The 27,425-nt window shown below is 42.3% G+C and overlaps 3 protein-coding genes across 5 annotated transcripts; all 3 read left to right on the plus strand.

Annotated features, from left to right (window-relative positions):
* Window positions 1-38: 38 nt before the first annotated feature.
* Window positions 39-8,605, plus strand: phb (prohibitin). Its single transcript, XM_056580498.1, has 7 exons — window positions 39-150; window positions 695-784; window positions 1,276-1,437; window positions 1,673-1,815; window positions 1,914-2,030; window positions 2,125-2,220; window positions 4,814-8,605. Exons 2-7 carry the CDS (start codon window positions 700-702, stop codon window positions 5,024-5,026), a joined length of 816 nt encoding a protein of 271 aa, XP_056436473.1. The 5' UTR covers window positions 39-150; window positions 695-699; the 3' UTR covers window positions 5,027-8,605.
* znf652 (zinc finger protein 652) lies at window positions 6,219-24,156 on the plus strand. 3 transcript variants are annotated; one of them, XM_056580463.1, is made up of 6 exons: window positions 6,219-6,306; window positions 9,366-10,928; window positions 11,454-11,601; window positions 11,818-11,933; window positions 14,727-14,871; window positions 18,884-24,156. In XM_056580463.1, the coding sequence occupies exons 2-6, from the start codon at window positions 9,858-9,860 to the stop codon at window positions 19,555-19,557; spliced, it is 2,154 nt and encodes a 717-aa protein (XP_056436438.1). In that variant the 5' UTR covers window positions 6,219-6,306; window positions 9,366-9,857; the 3' UTR covers window positions 19,558-24,156. The 3 variants fall into 3 exon arrangements, with proteins under 3 accessions (XP_056436438.1, XP_056436431.1, XP_056436422.1); XM_056580456.1 differs by lacking the exon at window positions 6,219-6,306 and adding an exon at window positions 6,379-6,469; XM_056580447.1 differs by lacking the exon at window positions 6,219-6,306 and adding an exon at window positions 6,468-6,558.
* phospho1 (phosphoethanolamine/phosphocholine phosphatase 1) lies at window positions 24,072-26,522 on the plus strand. Its single transcript, XM_056580486.1, has 3 exons — window positions 24,072-24,212; window positions 24,369-24,431; window positions 24,892-26,522. The coding sequence occupies exon 3, from the start codon at window positions 24,933-24,935 to the stop codon at window positions 25,701-25,703; it is 771 nt and encodes a 256-aa protein (XP_056436461.1). The 5' UTR covers window positions 24,072-24,212; window positions 24,369-24,431; window positions 24,892-24,932; the 3' UTR covers window positions 25,704-26,522.
* Window positions 26,523-27,425: the final 903 nt, after the last annotated feature.

The following is a 27,425-nucleotide window of genomic DNA, read 5'->3' on the forward strand; positions in this document are numbered from 1 at the left end:
AATGGTAACGACACAGAACATATAAAATTCTATCCAATCATTGCAGACGTTGTTCGGTGCAGATGCGCATGCGCTGACCGATAATTCTTTCACGCTTTCTGCGGTGCGTGTGTCTTTAGTGGAGGTCATAGACATAACTGACATAACAAGGTGAGTTAAATTGTTCCACTTCGTGTTATTGAATCCATTCGTCTTATATTCCATCATGTTAAGATGATAACAAATTGAGGCTTGTAAGACCGAACACAATTTTGATGGGTTACTAAACAGGGTACTATGTACGTCGGTATCATGGGCATAATTTACACACATGCTCAATTTTTGACCCTTGAAACATGTTAGCGAAGAGATTGATAGATCAATGATGTAAGTTAGACTGCAGGCAGGGTTAAGAATTTTGATTCCCTCAGAGGTAACTGTTCGACAACTGAATCGTAACATAGTTAATCATTATTGTTAACTGGCTAAGCTAACTAGCATAGATGACAAGTAGCCATTACATTATAAAGTAAGCCTTCAGCCCCAAGCTGCGACACTGCATTGTTTAAACAACTGCTCCTAGGTATCAAATAAAGGTGGTCGCGTTGCTTACAGCTTGCTTTCAGTATTCACCACTGAGGTCATTTAAATGTTCCTTCTGGTATTGTAACGTTAATATATTTTTCAATTTGTTTGATTCATTGTCCACCAAAAGCTGCAATGGCAAAATTGTTTGAATCTATTGGGAAGTTGGGCCTGGCCCTCGCCGTCGGAGGAGGTGTTATGAACTCCGCTCTTTTCAATGGTAAGTAATATTGATTACGAATCGAAATGTTGTTTTGATTTGTGTGTGGTTGTGGGGTCGGAATCAGAGGGTACCTCACCATACGATAATATATTGCAAGATAATCCTATCAGGATATGTCTAACTATAGTATACAATACAAAATTATCGTGCAAAGGTTAAGTGCTGCATTACTATCTTTTATTCATGTTCCAAAAACAACTAGTTTTTCAGTTTGACAGAACTACTATGAATACAAATTTGTATAAAAGATAACAAGCCTCTTTATAAAAGGCACATAAAAAACCTAGAGGAGCAATGAAGTAGCGACGCTGGGAGCAGAGATATCTGTGTAAAGCGCCTTATTATATTAATTAAAATATCAATATTTGTCGCCAGCGTATCCATTCTTGTATCATACGAAGATGAGGGATGATATATCGCCGTATCAATATTTTGCTTCACCCCTAGGGTGTATATTTGTAAAACGGACATGCTCTTCCCTACTGCAGTTGATGCTGGGCATCAGGCAGTAATATTTGACAGGTTTAGAGGAGTACAAGAGACAGTAGTTGGGGAGGGAACCCACTTCCTCATCCCATGGGTCCAGAAGCCGATCATCTTTGACTGCCGTTCACGACCCCGCAACGTCCCCGTCATCACTGGTAGCAAAGGTATGCTGTAAACCCCATTTGGGCTATTTTTTTTCACTGTGGTCACGATTCTCACACATATGCTCTTGTTTCCTGTGAATCCTATTTTTGTTCATAGTATTTAACATAGGTAGTTAGTTACACTGTTTGGTAGTTTAAAAGCAAGTGGATCTAGGTGAACCATTGACATGGATGAAATGGGTTGTTCGTGTTGCGTCATTCATATTTACCCGATGTTCTATCTCCTCTACCACAGATTTGCAGAACGTCAACATCACACTGCGTATCCTGTTCAGGCCGGTTACCAGCCAGCTCCCAAGAATCTTCACCAGCATCGGGGAGGACTACGATGAGAGGGTGTTGCCCTCTATTACAACAGAGGTCCTTAAGAGTGTAGTGGTGGGTATCTCTGCAAAATTTAAGATGTGTGTGCCATTTTGTTTTCTTTCCCAAACCTCATCCACTCATCTTACCTCATTTGGGGCTCCTCCTTGTAGGCTCGGTTCGATGCCGGCGAGCTGATCACACAGAGAGAGCTGGTGTCTCGGCAGGTCAGCGAGGACCTGACGGAAAGGGCCAACACCTTTGGCCTCATCTTGGACGATGTATCCCTGGTGCGAAATTGATTGGTATTAAAATCGATGTGCTTTCTCCAGTGTTTGCATTTGTTATCACACAAAACATTTTATTTTGATTCCATCTCTCCAGACGCATTTGACCTTCGGCAAGGAGTTCACAGAAGCTGTTGAGATGAAGCAGGTGGCCCAACAGGAGGCTGAGAGGGCTCGTTTTGTGGTGGAAAAGGTATGTGTGGCACTTTGGGCAATATTAGGGGTGGGAATTGGCAATAATGGGACGATTCAATAGTATTTCGATTCTGCGATATATTGCGTTCATGTCCCCCATTTTATTCAACGGCATTACAAAATGAGATGAAAAATTGAAGAAAAAAGGACCAACTGAAAACTCAAAAATCATCAACTAGTGTTGTGGTTTAGTCTTACGTATTTTAAAATATTGATGTCAAATAAATAATTTTCATTTGAGTAGTCTGGTAGCACTAACCAGCGTTCCCGCTAGAAAAAAACGGCCAGTCAAAGTGACCTGCCTAGGTTTCGTTTTCCGGACATTTTGATGATATGCCGGTCAAATATCCTATTATCACTTCTTATTAGGCTTTGTAGCTTAAATAATGACATAATCAAAAATTATTAATATTTATAAAAAATATGAACCAGCCTTATTTCTACTTACCAGATTGACCTGGACTCAAAATTCGTTCATCATATTAGTCTCTAAAAACAGATGCATCTTTTTCATCAGGTGTTCTACTCTAAAAATGTTTACTTTTCCCACAATTTCATAGAAAAGCCTTACGTCCACAGTCCCAGCCCATTTTTCTTATATGACCATTTTGTTGTATAACTACCATACATCTATCATTAGGTGGACACCATTAACAGTGCACATTTTCTGATCTGTACTAATTTAAGAAAGCCCTTAATTCACTTAAAATGTGTGCTTGGAGTTTTTTTGAAGTTGTGTGCTTATCAATAGACATTTCCAACATGTGAATGAGGCTTCATACAGTTCAGGAATGTCAGTTGCTCGACGGGATAATGCAATGTACTGGTGAACCTTAGGTTGAGAGTTCGAAACCCGATTAGAACATTATGAACTAGCTGAACATGACATTCGGCCATTGCTCTGCAGCCCACTAAACTGAAAGCCGAGGCACAGTATGGCACTAAGGGAAACGTCTTCAACATCTTTCCTTCATAATTTTATGTAATATTTATATATATTCCATTAGTATGTTCTTGACTTTTCATTTTGCTCAGACCCCATTAATCACCGCTTGCGGTTATATTTTATTAATATTTGTTCAAGAGTAAAGCAAAGTATCGGACTGATATCGGTATCGGCAGATAGCCAAAGCTACGGTATCGGAAGGGAAAGTGTGGTATTGGGACATCCCTTCTCCTAGCACATAACTTAAAATTATTTTAATATAATAGATCAACATAAAGCAGACATAATAGAGTAACATAAAGCAGACATAATAGAGTAACATAAACCTGAGAAATCATATAATTGAGAAAAATAAATTGAGAAAAATAAACTAATGTGTACTACGAGGGTCCAGTCCTGTTGGCTGCAAGGTAATCAACCATATGTTAAATTCATTTGGGAATATTGGCATTTTTGTTTGGAAAAATGAGTTGCTCAACATGCTATCGGAGTAAACAAAATAAATAAATAATTATAATTATTGGGGGGATCCGTAGGTGTCCGGGAAGCCTAACCCTCACTCAGATACTGACATAATATGGATCACTGCTTAGAGGGAGCTTCACCATCCACCCACACCGTAGCTTTATACTAAAAGTGTCTAAAAAGCTCCACCTTCTCCCGGTCGTCCCAGTTAAACGCTGCCCAGACAGAAGCTGTTTCCCAATGTGAAGGCTGCAGCCTTGCTAAGACGCGTCTTGCTAGTCGCGTCCTATGGAGATGAGACTAGAGTGCTAGCTTGAGTGCTTCCTAACATTTGTAACATTCAGACTTTAGAACGACTTGCTAGTGTGGAAGCGCTTCCGCTTCCGCTTTTTAATACTGCGTTTCCGCTTGTAAACACATGTGCTCTTATGAATAAAACATGACATAGCGATACATCCTTGAAAAATCTCGGAATTCTCAAAAACAAAGGACGTGAAAACGTTCTATGACGTAGCGTCCTTAAAAAGGCGGCCGTTTAGCCAGTGCTCCAAAATTGTACACGCGCCGCAGGTGCCCTTGGGTTTGACACGAACAGAACGCCACATGTGTTCGCAGAAGAGGGCAACGTTCACATAATTCCAATAGATTTGACTGAGTTTTTCTTATTGTTAGCACTGCTTCATATAGTAGGGCAGAATTTCACCGACAGGCTTTTGTGTGACTTAAACAGTTTATTTAGAAAAATGTAGCATGAATCTTAGGAAGTGGCCTGGGCGACGTGCATTGCTATGCTTTATTTTCTGGCAAAAAGTCACCTTTTTGGGCCATCAACAGTTTGCACCCCTGTTAAAAAGTTTGTGTGTGTGTCAAAAAAGATGTAATCTTAATTGAAACGTATGTACTGTCGTACTGAGGACAGTATAGTGTTTTTTGCCTATAGCTGATTTGAATCCATGTTCTGTTCATCCACATTTCATATGAAAAACTATGTTGGACCTGTAGAACCCGATTCCTGACATGAAAACCATACGTTAAACCACACAAACCGTCACGCACACAAATCATAATATTTTATCAGAATCTCGATAAATATCGGCACTCAAAAAATGTCGCATTGTATGAGGAGTACGCGGCCGATTCCCATAACTCAACTCAATCTCTTTCGTGTTTCCGTGTCCAGGCAGAGCAGCAGAAGCAGGCTGCCATCATCTCGGCGGAGGGCGACTCCCAAGCCGCTCTGCTCATCGCCAACTCCCTGCAGGAGGCCGGAGACGGACTGGTGGAGCTGCGTAAGTTGGAGGCGGCCGAGGATATCGCCCTTCTGCTGTCCCGCTCCCGGAACATCACCTACCTTCCCGCTGGCCAGGGCACACTGCTCCAGCTTCCCCAGTGATGAGCGCTCTCCGAAGTCGCCCTCACGGCCATATGGGGGGCCGTGGAAATGGTCTCTAGGGAATTAAAGAAACGTCACGCCGACCCCCACCTTCCCTCACTCTCCCATCTGCAATGGACTGGGTACTGCTCTAGGGGAGAGTGAGGGGATGTTGAAGATGGGATGGGGAATAGAGTATGGGTATCAAGGAGTGGCAATGTGAGTGTACGTGTAGAAATGGTTTTATTTGATTTCTTCATGCAAGGCAATATACATATACTACTTAATCAGTCAAGCTTAGTGGGCAATCCAGTTGCTTCTCTTTTTCAAGATTTGTTTATGTGCCGTTTACTTTCAATGCACTGCATATGATTTAAGATGGAAAGAGAAAATGTTAATTTTGGTCAAGAGTTCAACTCGGAACCAACATTAAATGGAATATACCGTTTATCTTACTGTCTGGATTGTATGGATCTAACTGGCTCACCTGTGTATTAACACTTTTTTTTGATTTCCTTGTCCATCGTGTCTTGCTGGAAATGATATTCCCATGACCAAGACCATCAGGTGGAAAGAATCAAGTCAGGCAGAGTGTTCTTTGCCTCGGCCCAGTTGGTCCTCGCGTTGTCATTGTGTCAGGTTATTTAAGCTTTGCATTCCAAAATAGCCTAGAGAAATAAAATAATGTTATCTTTCTACTTCTCAAGGACGTATGCTATGTATTTGAGGTAGGCCGAGCTGTACTGACTGACCGTAAACTCTTAATGGTTGGAGGGTTGACAATCACCCAGTACATTAACATAATTCGTTTTGTTTACTGCTGTTTTCCTAATTGATCTAGTAAGATATTTTCTCTTTTGAACATTTATTTTAGAATGAGACCGATACCATGAGACATTTATCGTGGTCTCCTTCAGAAAATTTCCGATGCAAGCTTGAAATGTAGCATCTCAGTGATTTAAAGTCAATCTCCTATATAATATTACTTTAAGAAAAATATACCCGTTTCTGCATATATATGAACCCTTGTAGGGAAATAGGTGTTTTTAGAGAACACATTGTTAATGTTCATGTAGGGGAAATTAGGTTATTGTAGCCTGACAAATTGTAATACCGAGCACGCGCATCGTGCGCTGTCTGGTGTGGAGACGAAACCATTAAACCCGGGATGTGATGTAGACACCGTGTGCGCGCCCACTCAGCGGCCTGTCCTGTGAATGCTTGCGATGTGCGCGGGACGTTGGTACGCGCGAGACCTGGGCCACGTAGCGATGGCTTTACAGCGGTCTAGAGAATCGCAGGTACGAGTGTATTTATGTAGAATACAGTATAAGTGCCTTGTAAACTAATCATAGAAGTAGCATTGTCAATGCACTTTATGCCGAACGGAAAGGCTCGTGCGTTACACTGAATCTGTGCAACTCTGATTGCATGCATGCAAGAAGGAGGGCGCTCGCGACGAAGGTAAAGCAGAAAATGGACACAAACCTGTTTACAAGTTATTTCGGATATTTACACGTGACAATCAGAAATGATGCAAGCGAAAGCCGTGGGTATGTAAATTGCAGTAGTTTGATTAGCTTTATTGTAAATTATGCATGAGCCATGTCAGGGTTGACTTTCTGACATTGTCCAGTTCAATGGGTTTGTCAGCAAAGCACGGTCTGTTTTTCTTCTCAGGAACGCGTTTTCTTTACATTGCACGACACGATGTTCCCCTTATAAATAAATATTGTTTGTATTTTGTGGTGGCTTGATATCTACATCCCCTATATCTATCATTAATTCAGAAACGCGTCTCAGTTAAGATACGGCTGGAAAGTTTGCTACATTTCCTAACGTTATTATCTGCTACATGCTAGGCAAGCTAGCTATAATCTCTGAGGTTTGGGGTTAAAAAGTTAGTCGTTTAGCTGTTCATGAATTATATAATTCAGTTTACACTGATCGTAAGCTTGTTTGGTGTAGGATTACATTATATTTCACGCCATGTAACCTTATATAATTTCAATTTAATTGTTGCATTTCAAGCTAACCATGTTAGCTTTTCTTGTGCGTCCCACTTACTGTGTATTGGGAAAGCTAACTAGTTGGTCAGGCCTGCCCAATGTGGGCATGACTCCTTCTATAATTTTGGAACTTTTTATTTCAGCCATTTCGTTTTTTAACATACTATGAATCAAGCCATACGCAATGAGGCACACGTCTTTTATGTTTCTATTTTATTTAATTGACAGCTTGAAGTAATTACTCAAATTAGAATTACTAGTCGTAATAGCATTAGATTTGCAGTCACTTATTTGAATGTATCTTTGTTTCTTTGTAGATTGGCAGTGTTATATTAGGTAAAACGAGAGCGCAAGCTTATTGTTTTTGATTGATTAATGAGAAGATCCCTCAATCTATAATGAATCAGTGTATATTTTACGAGACCTTTTTGTTTATACTGTTTTTATCAAATAAATGTCACTTTATATTGAAGGCTGGGGCATCCTACTCATCAAACACTAAAGTCACAGGTTCAAGCCTTTGACCTCACAGGAGACTTGCTAGACAAGCTCCCACAGAGAAAGGGTATGGGGCTCCACACACTTGTTTAAGTTCTTATGAGTTCAGCAGGAGTGAGGAATGTGAACCCTCTCATTTCGATCAAGGCTGTGAGTTTGAAAGCTCATTAAAAGTTGAGACAAAGATTCAGCGTAGGCCTCGACATGTAAAGGAGTAATGCTTTGCCATTGAGGGTGAAGGCGCTTAATTTGTTCACTACTTAAAAAAAAAACATCCTAGCAGCTTTTAAAGAAACTAGTATTTTTGTACAAATATACTTAAATGCAACTACTGTTTTTCAACGATTTTGTGTAAACAACTTTCAACCTATGCATAGAACCTTTGCATAGGAACTCTTACTTTGCTTTAGTTTGATATTCAGCAAGCAAAACTGATCGCAAGAGGTGATGCAAATAACCACTGATACTGCTCCCACTTCCCACATCAAAGGGCTTCGCTTCGCCATTTCACTATAAGTGAAACTCTGAAATGAGTCACACCATGGCAATCACATGTATTGGTCTTAGTGATTGCACACCCAAATGTGTAATTTTAAAGTTGATTATAGGCAAGATCCAGTCATGCCTGTAAAGAGTGGTGGCTTTAAATAATAATGGGATTAAATAATAATGTATGTGCAAGGATTAGTTACTGTCCTGACATTAAAGTAATATTGTATTGATCAGTGTTAACATACGTCAAAAGATTAGGCTTGGCAGCATCTTGGAATCAGGTGGTGAGAGCTGTAGGATTTGCAATGCATTGTTATTTTGTTTGTTGTTCGGCTTTCCACAAACACAATGATCTATTGAGTTCAAACGCGATGTTGCAGAGTTTTTTTGGTCGTGTGAAATTGGCCCTCCCTCTGTGGTCTTCTAAACACCTCTGAGAGCTGCTGCCCTATTCTGAGAAAGGATAAGAGTCAACATGTACAGGAAGACAGGTGTGGGGCTGCTGCTGCAACTGTAAGAGTTGTAACAAAGTGGTGTAAAAGGTGTAGTATACAGATATCCTCTAAAAGTCGTTTTTATTATTAAAGCATTATTAATAGGACACTGATTAATTATAATTACTTCAGTTTCGTGGAGTTACGGTTTAAGTCCAAATATAGATTATTATTTAATTTTTAAGACAAGGTAATTGTCAATAACCAAACTTGACTTATTTCTATGTAGCCTTACTTGCTCGAGGAACAGCATTAATCTCCATGAGGTTCCAAATTTCACACTTGGCTGTTGTTTAGTTTCACCTAGTAATGCACATGCAGAAGGTGTAAAAAATATATTTTGCAAATTAATGTGGGTTCATACAATTAAAGTGTATAACCGTAATAAATCCGGTTATACACTTATATTGCCGCAATAAAATCACAAAATAATCATTTCAAGTTGGGTCGTACAAAATAACCATTCAAGAGGGGATGATGTGCATTTTGTTTGAGAAAGGAAACGTTTTTTGGTTGCTTTAAGTCTTGTACCACACCCTGAGTGGGTGTCACCGCCGACCACTGATTGAAATCCTTCAGGTTTAGATGACTGCATGAAACTTTCATGGTGTTGCTATATAGTAAATAATGTTATGACCTTAGCTGCTCCAGTCCCAAGATTGTCTATGCAATAAATATGCATTACATTTTATGATAGTTAGTTTCCATTTCAAAGTCAAATTTAAGTTGTTGGTTTATTAACACTTTCATTTTCAGTGTGGCACTATGGATGCAATATTGCAAGTGAAGTTTCAGTTTGGAGATGCTTATGGAACAGAAAAACACAGTACTAACCTGGTTCTCTCATTTTGTCTTTTTATTTCATAGAATGCAAATCCCGAATGGTTCATGAATGACAACAAGTGGTTCGGAAGTTTATTAAGCCTATACATACAGCTGGATATACATACAGACAGGATTTATTAAGGAATAATAAACTCTTTAAGAGCAACTTGCCTAGAAAAGCCTTCCTTCAAATATTGTGATGCTTTGGAGATGATTGACTTGGACTTTGCCCTCCGATTGTTGGGCCAATCGAAGAAAACCTGGAACAGATTCTATGTCGTTCCAACAGTGTTTCTTGCCTCCAACAACCTGGACGCCCTGTTTGAGTCGGGTTGAACAGCCCTCAACTTCCGTTCCATCTCTTCGCTAGCGGGAGGGGTGGGGGACTGCTGTGCTTCCCCCTGCCCCTCCTTGTAGAGCGAGCCAGAGTACCAAACTCTTTACACCCGGTTGCTCCCACCTACTCTGCCCTCTCTCTCTCTCTCTCTCTCTCTCTCTCTCTCTCTCTCTCTCTCTCTCTCTCTCTCTCTCTGTATGACCTCCTGCCAGAGTCTCAAGGAAGAGTTGTCTGTCCCCACCCTCGGAGGCATGTCCCAGGAGGAGGGGCGCAGGGCTCAGGTGTCCCAGTCCTACTTCCACTCCCCCGCCTCAGATCTGGACCTGACTAGCAAGCTGTACAAACGCGAGGCAGGCGGCAAGCCGTACTCCGTCCTCGTAGACAACAAGATGGCACCGGTGAAGACGAGCACCGGGGAACAAGCCCTCGGACAGCTGCCCGTCCACCACATCGCGTCCCCCCTGCACCACCACCTGCAACAGCAGCAGCTTTATAGAGAGGGAGGTGAGCAGCAGGGGGCAGCCGGCCACAGCCCTGAGGCTGGAGGTGGGGGCACGCCAGAGGACTCGGAGGAGGGGGAGGAGGGCGAGGAGGAGAACGGCGAGGCGGGGAGCTTCAAGCGTGAGCAGATCATCGTGGAGGTCAACCTGAACAATCAGACGCTGCACGTCTCCAAGAAGGACGGTTCGGAGAGAGGAGGGAGTGATGAAGATGAGGAGGAAGAGGAGGAGGAAGAAGAAGAGGAGGAGGAGGAGGAGGAGGAGGAAGAAGAAGAGGAGGAGGAGGAGGTAGAAGAAGAACAGAGTCCAAGTGAAGAGGATTATGATGATGATAATGATGGCGTAGAAGAAGAGCTGGAGATCCCAACGAGAGGGAAGAGGGTCCGATTAGGGGCCGGGGGCCTCGACGCCTCCAGCCAGCCCCGGAGGAAGAGCCTCCGCACTGCCTTGACAGCCACCGGCATGACGACCAGGGGGAGGCAGAAGCTGTTGGACTCCCCGAAGAAGAAGAAGAAGCACAGGCCGGGCCGCTCTGCCCACGCGGGCGCCGACTCGACCTCGGCTGTGATGGTGAAGGGGGACGGCGAGGAGAAAGAGATGCTGGCGTGCGAGAAGTGCCCCCGCGTGTTCAATACCCGCTGGTACCTGGAGAAGCATATGAACGTCACTCATAGGCGCATGCAGATCTGCGACAAGTGTGGCAAGAAGTTCATCCTGGAGAGTGAGCTGGCCTTGCACCAGCAGACGGACTGTGAGAAGAACATCCAGGTGAGCATAGCTCAAATATCAATTTACATTTCAATTGACACTTTATTTGTAATGTAATGTTGAGATGTTTTATTGACTAAATGGATGTAACCAACCACCTTTCTAGGTGTGTGTGTGTGTGTGTGTGTGTGTGCATGCGAATGAATAGCTGTAAACATAACATTGTATCTGAGTCCAAATTTCAACCCCCTATTATTGAATGGGTACAGTTTTATTAGGAGGAAAAAGGCCAACATTATTACCTAAATTCAAAATGCGTATTATTTTTGTAACCTTATCAAGGCATCCTTTCAACTTCACTCTTTCCACACACAAATGGATGCAAGCCCATATAATCGTAATTATTTTTAATCTGAATCACATATCTTATTGTGATTCAAAGTGAATCAGAAAACCTTACCAGCAGGGGGCGCTAGAGTATAAGAAAATAACTGTTTGCATGCAGTGTGTAACTGGCTTGGGCTGAATGAACCATTTTTAGACTGTAAAGTTCGCTCAAGGTTTATTAAACGTTTTCTTCCCCAGTGTGTATCCTGCAATAAGTCATTCAAGAAGCTGTGGTCTCTGCATGAGCACATCAAAATCGTGCACGGCTACGCAGAGAAAAAGTTCTCCTGTGAGATCTGCGAGAAGAAGTTCTACACCATGGCACATGTACGAAAGCACATGGTTGGTGAGTAAACACTGATAGAGAGAGAGAGAATACATACTATCATGAACTCTACATGCTGTAGAAAACAACTATAGAGCATTGCGACATACTCCTTCATTTATCAAATATATAATCATAAGTGGTTAATCAGCTTCACACTATCTCCACCTCTTACGGAGAGACTTATCACTCTTTTACTCCTTCCTCCCGTCACCATCTTTCTTGTTTGTTTTTCAGCACATACTAAGGACATGCCTTTCACATGTGAAACATGTGGGAAGTCGTTCAAGCGTAGCATGTCATTAAAGGTCCACTCCCTCCAGCACTCCGGAGAAAAGCCGTTTCGTTGTGAGGTGAGTTTTACAGATGTATGGCTGCAAGCATTATTTCTGTGGTTTCAATGATTCTCGCTGATCACAGATGATGTTTGAGGTGTTTCAAACACCACTTAAGCCTGGACTTGGAGCTCGAATTTTTTTGGACAAACGAGTCCTGTTAGTTAAATGAGCAAAAAATGTGGTTGAGCTGATTGATACCTTTTATCACATCTCGGTTGGCCAAGGCCCCTGTGTTTGCAATGTTTTTTCTTCTTATAATTGAAGATGATACGTTATGCAATATAGTTCCATTATAAAGGTTCCTCACTGTAAGACCCGTAGCCTATTCGTCCTCTTCCCTTTGACCCGTTAAACACCTCTAAAGCAAAAGTCTTCAGAGTTATGCAGCATTCTGTACTTTGTAGTGGTGCAACGGATCAACCCTCACGGTTCGGGACGCAAGTGATCCGCGGATCGGCTGATTAAAAAATAAAAGAAGAAAAAAAGTTGTGCGTTCGTGTGATCAACGCATATTTAAAGGACAATTACGGTATTTAGCACATTAGCCCCCTTTCTGGTTTGTCTAGGATGAAATATAGAGATTGACACACCGAAATGTTGACTATTGGTCCTGTCTCAGGTATTTGGCTCATTTCGATTCGCCCCTGCCTGCTTCAGAATGGCTGGGTTTGGCCATTCTCAAACCTGTCCTTAAAACAACCCTAACGTTCGTTTTCAGAAATGTGCAACTTACCGATTGGTAAGTGGTGTTCGTTGATGTCCCTAATTAAGTATCGTAGCGGAATACAGTTTCTGTCTTGTGTTATTTGGAGTTTCGTAAATCCCATTGAAACGGGAACCGGAAATGGGCTGTTAATGTTTGGTTGTAGTTTCTTCGCCCGGTTCTCTGTGCTTCCTTTGGTCACAGTTTGTTTTGTTTTTTATTTAATATCCATGTTAAAAAAAAGAAGAAATGATGCCTCAGATTGCACTTTATTTTGTCAAAATTATTTTTAAGTTTTTATTTTATGTGGACACAAGCATTTTTTAATATTTACTACGCTTAAAGGAAGCAGGATTATATCTTTTTTGTTGTTGATCCGAAAATGATCCGACCCGTGACCCGAAAAACGTGACACGATCCGAACCGTGAGTTTTGTGATCCGTTGCACCCCTAGTACTTTGGTTGTGGTAAGCAACCTCAGCTTCGCCTTAACCACATCAACAACCCGAACAATAATGGGACAACCGGGATGGTTTATTGCATCATTTTATTTATGGCAGCAGCATTAATGCAAGCTTTTCTTGAAACCTAATCCTTTCTTTTTGCCACAAAACTGCAAAACTCTTGTTCCATTTGTGGTCCTCTGTAGCCTACAGTACAAAGCCTTGTTAATTGACAATTAATTAAGTGGACAGCTCAGCCTCACAAAATGATGGCAAGTGCACCATGGGGAACCATTCTACATTAGAGTTAAAAGACGTGCATCTGATGCTCTGTTGCCTGACGGTAATTCGCTTAATGGTTTGAATTAGATACATTTCTGACTTGCTCATAGAATCCTCTGTACCTTTTTTTTGGTGTTAAAATATTTTGTGTTTTTTTATTAAATTTTTGCTTAAATAGTTCTTACTTAGTATAGGACATAATCGACGACAAGCAGGCATGTTTGCCACTTCTATGAATCAGCACTTGTGATGGCACTCCTCCAAAAGAAAGATTCTGCCTAGAAGTGTCTCAGTTGTTTTTGAGTCTCTTATATGTACACTGTGGTGGGAGGTTCACAGCTTTTCCCTAAATAGGCTGCTCCTCTCTACTGGCGTCTTTGGCGGGGAACACACCACCATGTATTCACATCAGTGGTTATTTTTTTTAGCAAGTGCAAATATCTGTACCTCACACTCTTTTTCCTGTATGTTTTTAAATGAACAAGCCCTAATATCGGCGGTCTGCCAGTCAACTCTTGAGCTTTTTCAAACAGTGTCAATGGAACGGGCATCGCTCATGTTTTCATTGCCTTCTTTAACTGAATGCTCTCTTGTCCTTTTGCTCTCATTTCAAAGGCAGAATGTGCCCACTGGGGGGAGTGTTGCGTTTACCCAAGGCCTTCTTTTGGTCGACCACATGAACATAGATTACATGGTTGTTGGGTTAGGCTGTGCTGTATGTTTTTAATAGGTTATTTTCAAAAACGTGTGATTGTATAAATTATACTTTATTAAATGTTTTGGTTTTAGTTTGTATTAAACAGTTTAGTTTGTGTAAAGGCAGGATTTCTTCTCTAGTTCCAGCAAAATATCTGTTATAGACATTCTTTCTCTCTCTCTGCCACAGCAACGTCATATTAAAACCAAGAATTAAAGGAAACAATTACCTGTATGGGGAGGAACTACTAACCCTCACACAGAACATGGTATCAAACTGATCGTGTTGAGTGTTTACGCAGAAGTGCTCTGTTTAGAGGATTTATAAAGAGGTGATTACGTTAATGAATCAACACCCTCTCGTTTTCATTTTGGCAAACGCATACGCTAATACCGATTTATATCAGTAGATAAAATCGGCCACACATCGACCTGTTTGCATTGAAGGTGATTTGTGTATTTTTCTAGCCAATCAAAGCACTAGTCAATAGATGATTCATCATTCAGAAAGGTTTCTAATAATTTTTTTACGTGACACCTTACTTCAACAGTATTCTAAGGAATCAAAGAAGTCGTGGTGCGATTTGTGTGTGTATTGTTCTGTCTCTATGAGCAGGCAAATGGTCAGCACGTGTGTATGTACATGCATGCCGTGTGAACGCCTCTGTTTGCATATTGCTGCAGAACTGTGACGAGCGGTTCCAGTACAAGTACCAGCTGCGGTCCCACATGAGCATCCACATCGGACACAAGCAGTTCATGTGCCAGTGGTGCGGCAAGGACTTCAACATGAAGCAGTACTTTGATGAGCACATGAAGACTCACACAGGTAAGCAAGACCAAAATGTATTAGTATATTAAAGGACTAGACCGTAAACTTCATGGCAGTGGTTTTCAGCCCGGAAGTTTTATGACAAGGCTATCCTCGCTTTAAGGCACACCAGTACTATGAAATGTGTTGGAAACAAACAATAACAAACTATAAGAACTTTTCAAATGAAAGTAAAACATAACACAGCAATTGCACATTGACTGAGTCAAACCCCCATCCCCACAAAATGAACATTGTATACTTGCTTGGCCTCTCTTTCTGGAGGCCAAACAAGGCTTTCTGTTTCTCTTTCTGGAGGCCAAACAAGGCTTCCTGTTTCATCCCGTTATATATATTATATATACACCATATCTGATTATTTATTTTCAAGGAGGGGAATGATTATGAAATATGCACATAAACAATTGACTAGGTCTGAACCCAAATATTTGAATATTTATTTGTGGGGCTCAGACCTAGTCAAATATCACTTTAGTGGCACCCCAGCCGGAAGAAGGAATATTACGCTAGTCATTTGTTTACGTGCATATTTCATAATCATTCCCCTCCTTGAAAATCATCAGTTATGGTATATATAACGGGATGAAACAGGAATGTGCTGAAAAGGCTATTGCTTGTAGGCTTTACTTCAGATAAGGACAACTGCATGTAAAGGTTTAAACATGGGTATAATAAATCAAACATACTACCTACTAATTATAAAAGGCTAGTAATCAGGTAATGGACTCTTTGCCAAAAAAGTGTGAGTGCTGCAGGGCAATGTGATGGAATTTGGCTTTTTGGTTCCGAAGAGATCACTGCTCAAAACCTTTGCACGCGTCCATTGCCACTCTTTAAATTAAGCACAGTTTAAGACCCAAACCTTCCGACGTGTTGGTTTCCTCTTTCCTCTACGCTCCATTCTATTACCAAACAGGTCGCATGTCCTTCTGGTTTGTGTCCAGTTTTTCATTAAAGCTCTGCTGTTGAGGACTTAGACCAAGCAGAGTGGATCCAAAAGCTGCTGAGGGAGTGTTGCGTTTACCCAAGGCCTTCTTTTGGTCGACCACATGAACATAGATTACATGGTTGTTGGGTTAGGCTGTGCTGTATGTTTTTAATAGGTTATTTTCAAAAACGTGTAAATTATACTTTATTAAATGTTTTGGTTTTAGTTTGTATTAAACAGTTTAGTTTGTGTAAAGGCAGGATTTATTCTCTAGTTCCAGCAAAATATCTGTTATAGACATTCATTCTCTCTCTCTGCCACAGCAACGTCATATTAAAACCAAGAATTAAAGGAAACAATTACCTGTATGGGGAGGAACTACTAACCTTCACACAGAACATGGTATCAAACTGATAGTGTTGAGTGTTTACGCAGAAGCGCTCTGTTTCGAGGATTTGTAAAGAGACAGTACTCAGTCGTTATATTGTACTTTTTTTCCCGCTTTTTTAAATGTTTTTTAACCAGTTTTAACCAGTTTAACCATTTAAGGAGTACGACAACGTCAACTGAACAACGCGACAATCCTATTATTTTTGAAACTGTAGATGGTGTAACATGTTACACAGTGGCACTATAACATTCTTTTGGGAGAACCCTGGATTGAATTGCACACCTTGTCTGACCATGTCTCAGGTAAACTCTAACCAGTTCAGTGGTAAAAGCCGCATTTTCTCCCCTTCAATCGATTTACTCTTGGTTTGGCTGAAATTAATATCATAGGGCATATTTATACCAGTGTGCTCTCTACAGTTTATACTTTCTAGCAATACCTTTGCCACAAAAAGGTTCAGAACCACTGCCTGACAGTATGACAGTATAGTATAACAGCATCAGTCATCATCAGTAGATCTTGAACTTGGGTCTTTTGAAACCTTTCCATTTGACCAAAGAACTCAACACATAGCTTTTAGGATATTGTAACAGTTCAAACATGGCATCAAATCTGAAACATGGTGCTTTGGGTATAGATTGTAAAAGTTAACGAGATCCTAAAACATGCACTTACATTATAAAATGTACTTATGCTGCTGTATAAACTTTGTTGACAAGCACAATTTGTGTATTCTAAAAGAGCATATAAATGGGAGGTCCACAAAGTGCCCAGTGCAATAGTAGGGGCATTGAGAATCTGCCACGCCTCTTGTAATGAGAGGGAGAGAGAGAAATCACAGGGGAACCTCGCATGGATTGAGGCTTATAATGAGTACCTAGACACATGCTCCTATTGCTATTTCCAAGACTACTAAACTCGGGGCGCAGTGCGAGGCAAATGGCAAACATGTCTCCAAATTCAAGTTCAGCAGTGGGTGGACACGCTGCTTTCCAACGCCCCAGACAGTTCTATTTGTGTGATATTCAGAAGGTACAATTACCCGTTCCCCTCCCAATTTAGAAGCCGGGACACACCCAGCTATGCCCTGTAATACACGCCATGATCCTTGCCAAGCAGTATGCCTTTTGCTGCTTACTGAAACTAAACCTTTAAACTGTATAGTCTTGTTAGCGCATAAAACATCTCCATTGGGCTGATGTTGACCATCACCTTGCGATGTCCACTGTCACTTTTTGAAGAGGTTCACGCTAGGGTTGCCGTGGTGTGGACATTTTCACACAGACTTATACACTCGTGTCAACACTGGTATAAACGGTATAAACTTTGAAACTAGGTCAACCGCCATCTTCTCCGTCAACTCTCCTCTAACACTCGGTGTCAGCGTCTGGCCAAAAGCTCTGTGCGCCTCCGGATGGCCGTAGCGCGGGGAGCTCTCGTAGGGATCGGGCTTTGCGGGGTTTGTTTACCGGCGTTGCTATGGTTACCTGTCTTGCTGTTCCAACGGTTTATTAGGTAGCCTATCTATTATTATTAAAAAAAGAAAAATCTTGACTATAATTATATCATCAATTTGTACTGAATTTTTTTTTCATTACTGGAAAAATAAATTAAAAAATAACTGTTACCGGTGTGCAACACTGAGTAATCGGTGTTGGCCTCAACACCATTAACACCGATAATACTATACCGCGGCAACCCTATTTTCCGCACGTGAAGCAGACACACCCAGCTATTCACTGTGATGCAACACGGCCGTGAACCCTGCCAAGCAGCAGACCGTTCGCCAACAACTGAAACTGAACCTTTTTAAAACCTTGTAAATGTGCACAAAACCTCTCCATGGGTCTGCCATATTCCCTGTCACCATGCGATGTTCGCTGTTGGAGTACTTTCACACATTCGACGCAGCCCAGGAACGGATACTTGGAGAGTTGTTCGGCAGCCTTGAAATCAATGTCTGCGTGGGCTGCAGCGGACATTCTGAATAGCTCCATAGAGAGAGGCTAATGAGAGTGGCATTCCACTAGACTGCTGTTGTTCTCCTGCTCGTCTCCACTCTACGTAGTGAGAATCGCAACAGTTTCGTACCGTTTGGGTGGATGGACTGTGGAGGGTCTCAATTCAGAGTCTTGGCTGGCTTAGCATTTTTAAGATTGAAAAAGAAACCCAAATAAATTGACTTTCCACTTCTACACTTTTTGTAGTGGGCGGGGAGCGATGTAACTCCGGGTTGTGTCACGATTGGCAGGTGTTGCGTAGCGTGGACCCCGTGGAAAATATGTACATATACTGTACCGTTTCCTAAGGATGCTTGAAGCTTTAACTCAGTTACTCTCGTGTGCCCAGCTTTTGGTTCTTCAAATTGCAATATATATTGTGTTGTGCTAGTGCATTGCTCATCTTAATTAAAAGCTACATTCTTGTAACTGCCTTGGGGTCCATTCTATATGGAACTATTTCTTAATAATTGTACAATTATGCACCAGTAGAATGGGTTCCTTATACAATCCACAGCATTTAGTTTACTGAGTTTACTGTAAATCCAGCAATCGAATCAGGACCTTGTAATCAGAATGGAATAGATAAGGGAAATCAGTGGTGCTATACAGCACTCCTGTTTCTTGATATGCATTTGTTTCATTTTAGTTTATCCCTGTGTCTTTTCGATTTGTCCTCTGTCCCGGCAGGAGAGAAGCCTTTCATCTGCGAGATCTGCGGCAAGAGCTTCACCAGCCGGCCCAACATGAAGCGCCACCGCCGCACCCACACGGGCGAGAAGCCCTACCCCTGCGACGTGTGCGGCCAGCGCTTCCGCTTCTCCAACATGCTCAAGGCCCACAAGGAGAAGTGTTTCCGGGTCACCAGCCCCGTGGTCCTGCAGAGCGGCAGCCAGTCCCTTCCTCTCCGGATCTTCTCCAACCCCCACCCCGCCTCCGGCCCTAACCCGGGTCCCCTGGGGCCCCAGCCCTCGACCCCCGCCGCCGCCAACCCCTCCCCCTCGGCCTCCATGGTCTCCCTGAGCCCCTCGGATGGAGCTCTGGCCCCCCGGGCCCCCGGGAGTCACACCTTTTCCCACCTGCAGCTCCACGTCACGCCCGCCAACCATCATCCGCACCAAGTCGCCGGCCATCAGCAGCACCCAGGCACGCCTCAGCACACACTGCCACCGCCCCCGCCTGCCTCTGTACAGCAGCAGCACCACCAGCACCACCACCATGTGGCGGTGCCCCCCGCCTCCCACCTCCCGCCTCCCCCAGCACTCTTTAAGAGTGAGCCCCTCAACCACTGTGGCCTGGAGGACAGCGGGTACCTACACCACATGCCCCCCCCAGACAAAGGCCCGGGTGCGCCCCACCACTGAGGCACCCAGACCTCCCAGCTGTTGTACTGGGCAAGGGGTCAAAACTGATAAGGACAGGACGTGTGTGTGTGTGTGTGTGTGTGTGTGTGTGTGTGTGTGTGTGTGTGTGTGTGTGTGTGTGTGTGTGTGTGTGTGTGTGTGTGTGTGTGTGTGTGTGTGTGTGTGTGTGTGTGTGTGTGTGTGAGCCTTGGACTGATTAACTCTCAGTACACACGTTAGACAAGCGGTGTTGTTTACTGAGAAACTAGGATCCACTGACTGATTTACAATCTTGTTGTGTTTTCCTTCTACCCCTTCAGATCATATTGGCGGTGCGCAGTAGTTCATGTTGGTGAAGAATCTTTTCTATGTCTGTCGCTCTTTCATCATGTTTAACATGTGTTTCTGTGAAATTTCAGAAAAAGTATTAACCTGGTTTAGTGGACCCACCTCTGATCCACACAAACAACCATACATCTCTAGATGTCAATTTGGTTGATGATTGCACACTGGCCTGGGCTTTTCTATTTTTTTTTTTTTTTTTTTGATTTTCTTTTAAGTGCAAGCTAGCGCCCTTGGGCCGGGTTATGTATGATGAATGTTTGACTTACTTCAGCCCTCTCTGGTGCTTCATAAAGTCAACCGCAGTTGACCTTGTAGGTCACAGTGGGATGTTTGGAGAGGTTTTCTAAGAAGCTTGGATGTATACAAGATCTGATAATGGCTGATTGGTTTATGATGGTAAAATGGTGCTTTCCATTCCAGTGCTACATGTTGTGGTTAGGTTTCCATTCGGACTGGCGGTTTAGTACGTGATTGTGATTGGACACTCGAGTCTGACGTAGTGAAACGAACAAAGGTTGGGCTTCGCTTTAACAACTTCACACATAATCACGTTTAGAATCATAGCAAGTAACACTATGTATGGCCGGTGATCTTTTTTTGTAATTAGTTTGATCCATTTAACCTCTGATTTTTAGTACTGTTGATCAACTAATAATTTTGGAAAACAGTTGCCTATCAACATACTACCACTGTGAAGGGCCTGGCATTTGACCCCACCATGATTTCTCTGTGCTCTCCCTCTTTTTCTCTCCTCCTTTCTTTATTTTTCCCTTCTCTTCCCCTTTCCTTCCTAGCCTCTGTCCGAATAATACGGGTCCGTTTCATACAATTCACGACACATGGACTTTGCATCTCTTAATTGACCGTGCTTGAAAGTCACGGATACATTTTTCCCATTTGGAGTTTTCGGATCATCTGAATTTCTTTTCTGGTGGATTTCTTTTCTTTCCGTTTTTCCCCGATCATTCTTCTCTTGAAAAAAACAGACATACTTTGACGCACATAGACAAAGCGGCAGGTCTTACCACAGTGAATGTTTTCTACTTGGAGTAATAGCAGTTTTAAATAGAACGTTTCTGTGTTTAGTTTGAAAGGATGTTCCTTTGGAAAACCTTGGAGGGTAGTGGTAGCCTTTCTGTATTCTCAAAATTCACCTCCATGTATAGACAAGCACTGTTGCATCAAACGAGAAATGGTGTTTTAAATCCTCATGTTTTCTTTGACTGTGTGAATGTTCTAAGGGGAGGGGAAGGGCAGAGTATATGGACAGAGTAGTTGTGTTGCTTTATTGATGAAACTTTTCAACCTCTCGCCCCATGCCGCACTGTTATTTGATAAGTACTTAAAAAAAGGCTGTTGAGCCTTGGCCCTCTTGTTTGTCCGGTCTGTCTGTGTGCATGTGTCGTGCTATTGGTTGTGTCTGGACATAATCTGTGGCTCCCATACCAAAAGCTGCTTTTCCAGTACTTTTATATTCACCATGGCCGGCGATGTAGAGCAGTACATTTAGGTCTAGCACAGTGATTCTGTTTCGTCTTATTTAGAGATTAAACTGAACCACGGTAGTCTGCATTACCTTTCAAGAGACCCACAACTATCCCGCCACATCTAGGGGGTCATCCTCCTCCCCCAAGTTGTACTGTTTTTGCTTTATTGTTCAGTATGGATATTTTTTTATTTTAATGCTTTATTTTAGTGTTTTCTCTGCACTTTACTTATGTGTGGGCTATAGGCACTGGGGAAGGAGAGGGCGAGGGAGACCATGCATTGCGGATACGAGAAAGATTGTGTCTGTATGGGAGCGGTTGAATGAGTGTAAGATTGTGTATAGGAGTGGTTGGATGAGAGTAACATTGTGTCCGTATAGAGGCGGGTTGATGAGATTAGACTGTCTATAGGAGCGGCTGGTTGAGAGTGAGATTGTGTCTGTATAGGAGCAGGTTATTCGGTGGCTGGATGATGTTGAGTAAGGGAAGAGGAGGAGAGTCTGAGTGATGGTGATGTGGAAGCGACCATAGCACACAATGACTTATTTACTAATTATTTCAAGTTCTTCCTTGTCCTTGTTTTGTTGTAATTTCATAATGACATTATCTGATATGGACCCCTTCTTCTAAAAGTGTAACACACATTTACCCAGTTATTTTCACACAAGCTCTTCTGAACAACATCTGAAATGCATTATTTTTTACTTCAGTTCTTACTGTCTGTTCTTTCTGTGTGTTGTGTGATTCTCCTCCTCTTCTTTTTCCTATAGAATGCACTTTCTACTAAATTTCTTGACTACGGTAGTTAAAAAAATAACATTGTATATTCTTCAAAGATGTTTTTAAAAAATCAATATACATTTTTCCCTTGTATTTTTAACCACTTAATGTAGCATTGCGTATTTTATTATTGTATCTGGTACAAAATGTGCAGCTTTACAATGTCCCGGTTTGTCTTTTTGTATGTTTCCGGAGGTTGAGAATATGTGGAAATGTTGGGCCTTTTTTGATAATGTTCATGTAACTGACTGCTAACTTTGAAAAGTAAAACAAGTAGCCACAATTAGCACTCATTTATGTATTTTTTGTATCTTCAAATATGCTCCAGTAGGTTTGCCGTTAACATTAACATGAAAATAGGGCTACGGTAGAAGATATACAAAATGTTGGCTGAAGGTAGGCAAGCAAATTGGGAGTTTTGCATGTTTACAAAATGTCTTTCAAACATGCATATATTGCATATGCATTTGCAAAGTTTTTTGCTCTTAACAAAGTTCTTCTGCTCTCAGCTATTCCATAGTGTTAAGCCACCTTATGTTCTGTGTTGCATTGTGAGGCCGCCGTGGTCCTTTTTGGCCACCCTCCCTGCCCTTCATTTGTTACTTTTCAACCAACAATAACTAATTTTGGCTGTAACACGTAGTCCATAGCACAGAACTGGCCTAAACCTTTAGAGCAACACTGTATACTGTCTGTCTTGGCAAAAATATGCTGCCAGACCAAACTTCATAATAATTCATTCATTTGTTGTTCCTCTGTTGACAACAAAGGACATCCATTGCTTGCACTCATGAAATACATAATGAAATTCAAAAATGTTCATAAAGCCGTCCATACACTTTAAAATATTCAAATGTCTCTCAAAAAGCAGACGTTTAATCAGTAGCCCTTCAGTATATGCAAAGTTGGAGAATGTAATTTATTCTTCTCGTCTCGATGTTACATTTTATATTTCAGCACACTCGCTGTGGATGGATCCTGGACCATTTCACACCATAACTCTGTAGTGGCTGTTATCTTTGCAGGGGTTTGGAGAGAGCCGAGGCGTCGATTTATGGATGAGTAAATGTGTGACTCACATCGTGGGCGGTCAGGTACAGGCGGGCTCTCTTCGTCGGCGGAGGAGTAAAGAGATGGTAGTTCACTGCAACCATTCCCGTTTGGCTTCCAAAATCGTGAGCATCGCTGAAAGTCATTAAACCTACCTGGCGAGGGGCCGAGGGAGGAGTCGCAGATGTCTGACCACGCCGATAAGGAGAGGTACTCGTGCTGTAGGGCACAGAGTTCCACTGATTGGAAAGTCCATTAATGACCATCGTATAGCGCGCTCTCTGCGTTGGCGTTGATTAATGTTGCATATTGCACGACTTGTTATAGCGATTACGTGGCGCATGTTCCATATGTGATTTTCTACGTTTCAACGCGCAGTTGGATTTCCAATTGATGTAGACAAATTGCTTTCAGGAGCCAATAATCATTATCTTTGTTATGCATATGTATATATTCATCAACAATAATGCGTTGATGAAGTTGTAGGGAAAGGTTATGAAAATGCACATTAACTTAAAGGATATGTTTGGAGCAATTTACGCAATATGACACACAGCGGTCTTTCAAAAAAAGAATTTTAAAGCATTGTCAAACGTATAGGCTATGTAGGTTGAAATGAGGCACTATCCTCGCCTCAAGAATACAGCGTGTGTCACCTTGACAAACTGGTTGGGAACCCTAAGAAGAACCCAAGAATCTTAAGTCCTAGATCAATTGTCAATGATCTAGTCAACGGTCATGCACACTCGCTTGGCGTTTTATTCGCGGGGAAATTCATAAGTGACCCAGCACCCATGAGATGCTTCCAGATGAATTGCTTTTGTTTCATCTGTAGTTGGGGAGGGTTCAAATGATTCCTTCAAGTGCCGTCTACGTCACACGCGTGCCTGTGTTTTTTGACTTCACATAAAGGCACACCAGCAGAGCGCCGTTCGCAGATCAAGAAAGAGAACGGGCTCGTACGCGATTGTCGCGATATAGGGACGAGGTTTGGACAATACCGAGTATCCTCCGGTGCGTCTTTTTAAATATATCGCTTATACATCTTTCGTTTACTTTTCATTTTAGCAGGAAAACACTTTATCATCAATTGGAGTCTAATATGCAATATCTCGCGTTGTTTATTAGTCTGTGATTTTGACATTTAAAATCGAATGATCTTTTTTTCAGCTGAAGCCAGTGGACTCGGACTCTGGCCCAAGGAAATCTACTTGAAAAAAACTGTTTTGACGGGTAGGCTACTATCGCTTGTCATTTTAATGTCTTCATTGGTTTCTCTTGACATTTGAGCTAGCGTATGTTCAAATAACCGATCACTTGCATGTAATATTAACTCACTGATTAATATTGCAGTGGCTCAATTTCCATAGACGACCCCTTTTGAATCTCTTCTGCTTTCTGAAGATTTGGGATATTCCATTCCTCTCAATTGCTAACCCGAGCTTGGATTTCTTTTTACTGGTGGTTCCCTTCTTCAAAATCATCATGTGGTTTCCGTTCCTCAGTTTTTTTCCTCCTCCCTGTGGTGCACTGACCGACCCCTCCCCATACTCTGCCCTTGTGGGATGTTCCACATACAGAGGGACAGGAGTGTTTCTGTTCCCCTCAGCACCCCTCAGCAGCAGGTAGCACTGCGGCGGCACCATGGGCGACTCCGTCTTCAACTGCTGTTATGTTCCAAACCCTCCCCCAGGTCAAGAGGAGCCCACGCGCCTCCGACACACTGCGGATAACATGGCTTCCTCCAACCTGCCCCAGATCTCCTCCGATAAGCGCTTCCTAATCTTCTTTGACTTCGACGAGACCATCGTGGACGAGACCAGCGATGACATGGTGGTGCAGGCAGCGCCCAATCAGGTGCTCCCTGACTGGCTGAAGGACACCTATCAGCCGGGCCACTACAACCAGTACATGCAGCGCGTGCTGGCCTACCTGGCAGAGCAGGGCGTGACGGAGAGCCAGATCCGGGCAGTGATGGAGAAGCTTCCCGCCACACCGGGCATGCTCACCCTGCTCCAGTTCCTGCGCACGCGCCCCCCGCAGGACTTTGAGGTGGTGCTGCTGTCCGACGCCAACACCTTTTTCGTGGAGGCGTGGCTCCGGCGCACGGGGGCCCGGCCACTCTTCCACCGGATCTTCACCAACCCGGCGAACTTCAACAAGGACGGCCGGCTGGTCATGCGGCCCTTCCACTCCCACGACTGCCAGCGCTGCCCCGAGAACATGTGCAAGCAGGCCGTGCTCCGGGAGTACGTGACCCGCCGGGCCAAGGAGCGCGGGCGTCCCTACGAGAGAGTGTTCTACGTGGGGGACGGCGCCAACGACTTCTGCCCGGCGACGGTCCTCGGGCCCAGGGACGTGGCGTTCCCACGGCGGGATTTCCCCATGCACCGGTTGATCACGGAGATGCACGAGGCCATGCCCGGGGAGTTCAGGGCAGTCACGGTGCCCTGGGCCGGGGCGGAGGAGGTGGTGCAGCGGCTGAGGAAGATCATGGCGGAATAGAGGAGGAAGGGGAGGGGGAAGGCATTGCACAAACACATAATAGGATGTGTGTTTTTTTAAGGGGTTAATGTACAACGCAGACCACACGCACACTCAGAAAACACACACAGAACACAAATGCATACGGCACACCCACACAGTAGACACACTCACAGAACACACACACACACTGTGCATGTATTGTACACACTGTGTACAATACATGCATACACAGAATACATACGACCACACACACACACAGAACACGCAAACAGACCACACTCACACTGAACACACACACAGACCAAACAGCCTATATATATATATATATAATTTAAAATAAACATCAGGTATAATATCATACATATGTGCCAGGGTAATAACATTAAAATAAATGCTGGGAACCCATTGGAAATGGTTTATATTTTGTTTTTCATTGTTACTTCTGCTCACCTTTTGGTTCCGAGGCCGCTCTAAAAGAATCTGAAACAGAGTTAATAATTATGTCTGTCTGTATTTTATCCGTTTTTTGTTACTATATTATAGCCTATTATAATAATGGTTGGATGTTCCTTCCTTACTATAACGGGTTTTTTTTAGATAGTAAACTTCCACCTAATAGAAAATTTGATTATGTGTCGCCATCCAGTGTTATTTTTGTAGAACCACAGGGGATACTGAAGCGTCTGCAAAAAATACTATCACACTATAAATAATCAGACCCATTAAACATTTTTATTTGAATGAATAGGTATATATATTGGATGTGTATTTGTCTGTGTAATGAAGATGTTTATATAGGCCTACTATATGAAACTTAAAACCAGCAGGAATAAAGCCATCAACTAACATTTTGTCTGTTTTTATTAGGAGATTATTATGACAGAAAATGATAACTATATAAATGGATTGCGGGAGCCACGGGGGCTGGATTGTTTATATCAGGTGCTAATGCATTTTAACACAACAACAATAACAACTGATTCTACTAGAGAAAAATAGGCAAGATAATTGAAATCCTCGTTATCAATTGTTGCGTTTTACAATGCAAGCATGATTAGAACGATATTCCTGTTGTGTTTTGCAGCTAAGCGGCCAATCACTTCATTTACGTCCATTGCTTTGGTCCTTTGGTCCATTGCTTTGGGCACACCCAAATGCTGGTTCGAGCGTCTCTAATTCTATCAGGTTTTTACCGGGGTATGCAAGAAAAACCCTCTCGTACACATAGTTTATATCAATCTAAACAGCTGTAAGACTGATGCAATCACACCATAATATGAACAACACAACCAAGAGTCGTTAGCCTTACTGTATATAGAGCCCAACTATCCATCTATCGATCGATCTATCTATCTAGATAAATAGATACATATATAAAAATATCTTTATGTAAATATATAGATTTATAGCTATATATGCATGTTTTTTATTTATTTTGACAGAAAATGAATGTCTTTAAGAATTTATGAAATTCCTTTGTCTTATTTCCATTAATTCGATTATTGTTTATCAAATAATACGAAAATACAGCCCTTATAAACACCATACATTTAGGGTAACTTAGCCTTTGCATACTACCAAGTGGGACATAGCCTTTCTCATCAATCATAATAATATACTACATTAATTTATAATAAATATTGTATCATAATAAAATATTTCCAGCACTTAATTAGAAAATATGAATAGCCACACTTCAGTTTATGCTATTCAGTGGCAATGATACAGATCTAATGACTC

This window comes from Gadus chalcogrammus, chromosome 2 (assembly GCF_026213295.1).
Source record: "Gadus chalcogrammus isolate NIFS_2021 chromosome 2, NIFS_Gcha_1.0, whole genome shotgun sequence".
Lineage (NCBI taxonomy): Eukaryota > Metazoa > Chordata > Actinopteri > Gadiformes > Gadidae > Gadus > Gadus chalcogrammus.

What these genes read in the sequence shown, in the direction of transcription:
- phb (XM_056580498.1), top strand. Translation starts at nt 700, where the DNA reads ATGGCAAAATTGTTTGAATCTATTGGGAAGTTGGGCCTGGCCCTCGCC. An exon ending in CGTCATCACTGGTAGCAAAG is followed by an intron (nt 1,438 to 1,672) that starts GTATGCTGTAAA and finishes CCTCTACCACAG; the next exon opens with ATTTGCAGAACGTCAACATC. An exon ending in TCTTGGACGATGTATCCCTG is followed by an intron (nt 2,031 to 2,124) that starts GTGCGAAATTGA and finishes CCATCTCTCCAG; the next exon opens with ACGCATTTGACCTTCGGCAA.
- znf652 (XM_056580463.1), top strand. Translation starts at nt 9,858, where the DNA reads ATGACCTCCTGCCAGAGTCTCAAGGAAGAGTTGTCTGTCCCCACCCTC. An exon ending in TGTACGAAAGCACATGGTTG is followed by an intron (nt 11,602 to 11,817) that starts GTGAGTAAACAC and finishes TTTGTTTTTCAG; the next exon opens with CACATACTAAGGACATGCCT. An exon ending in AAAAGCCGTTTCGTTGTGAG is followed by an intron (nt 11,934 to 14,726) that starts GTGAGTTTTACA and finishes ATATTGCTGCAG; the next exon opens with AACTGTGACGAGCGGTTCCA.
- phospho1 (XM_056580486.1), top strand. Translation starts at nt 24,933, where the DNA reads ATGGCTTCCTCCAACCTGCCCCAGATCTCCTCCGATAAGCGCTTCCTA.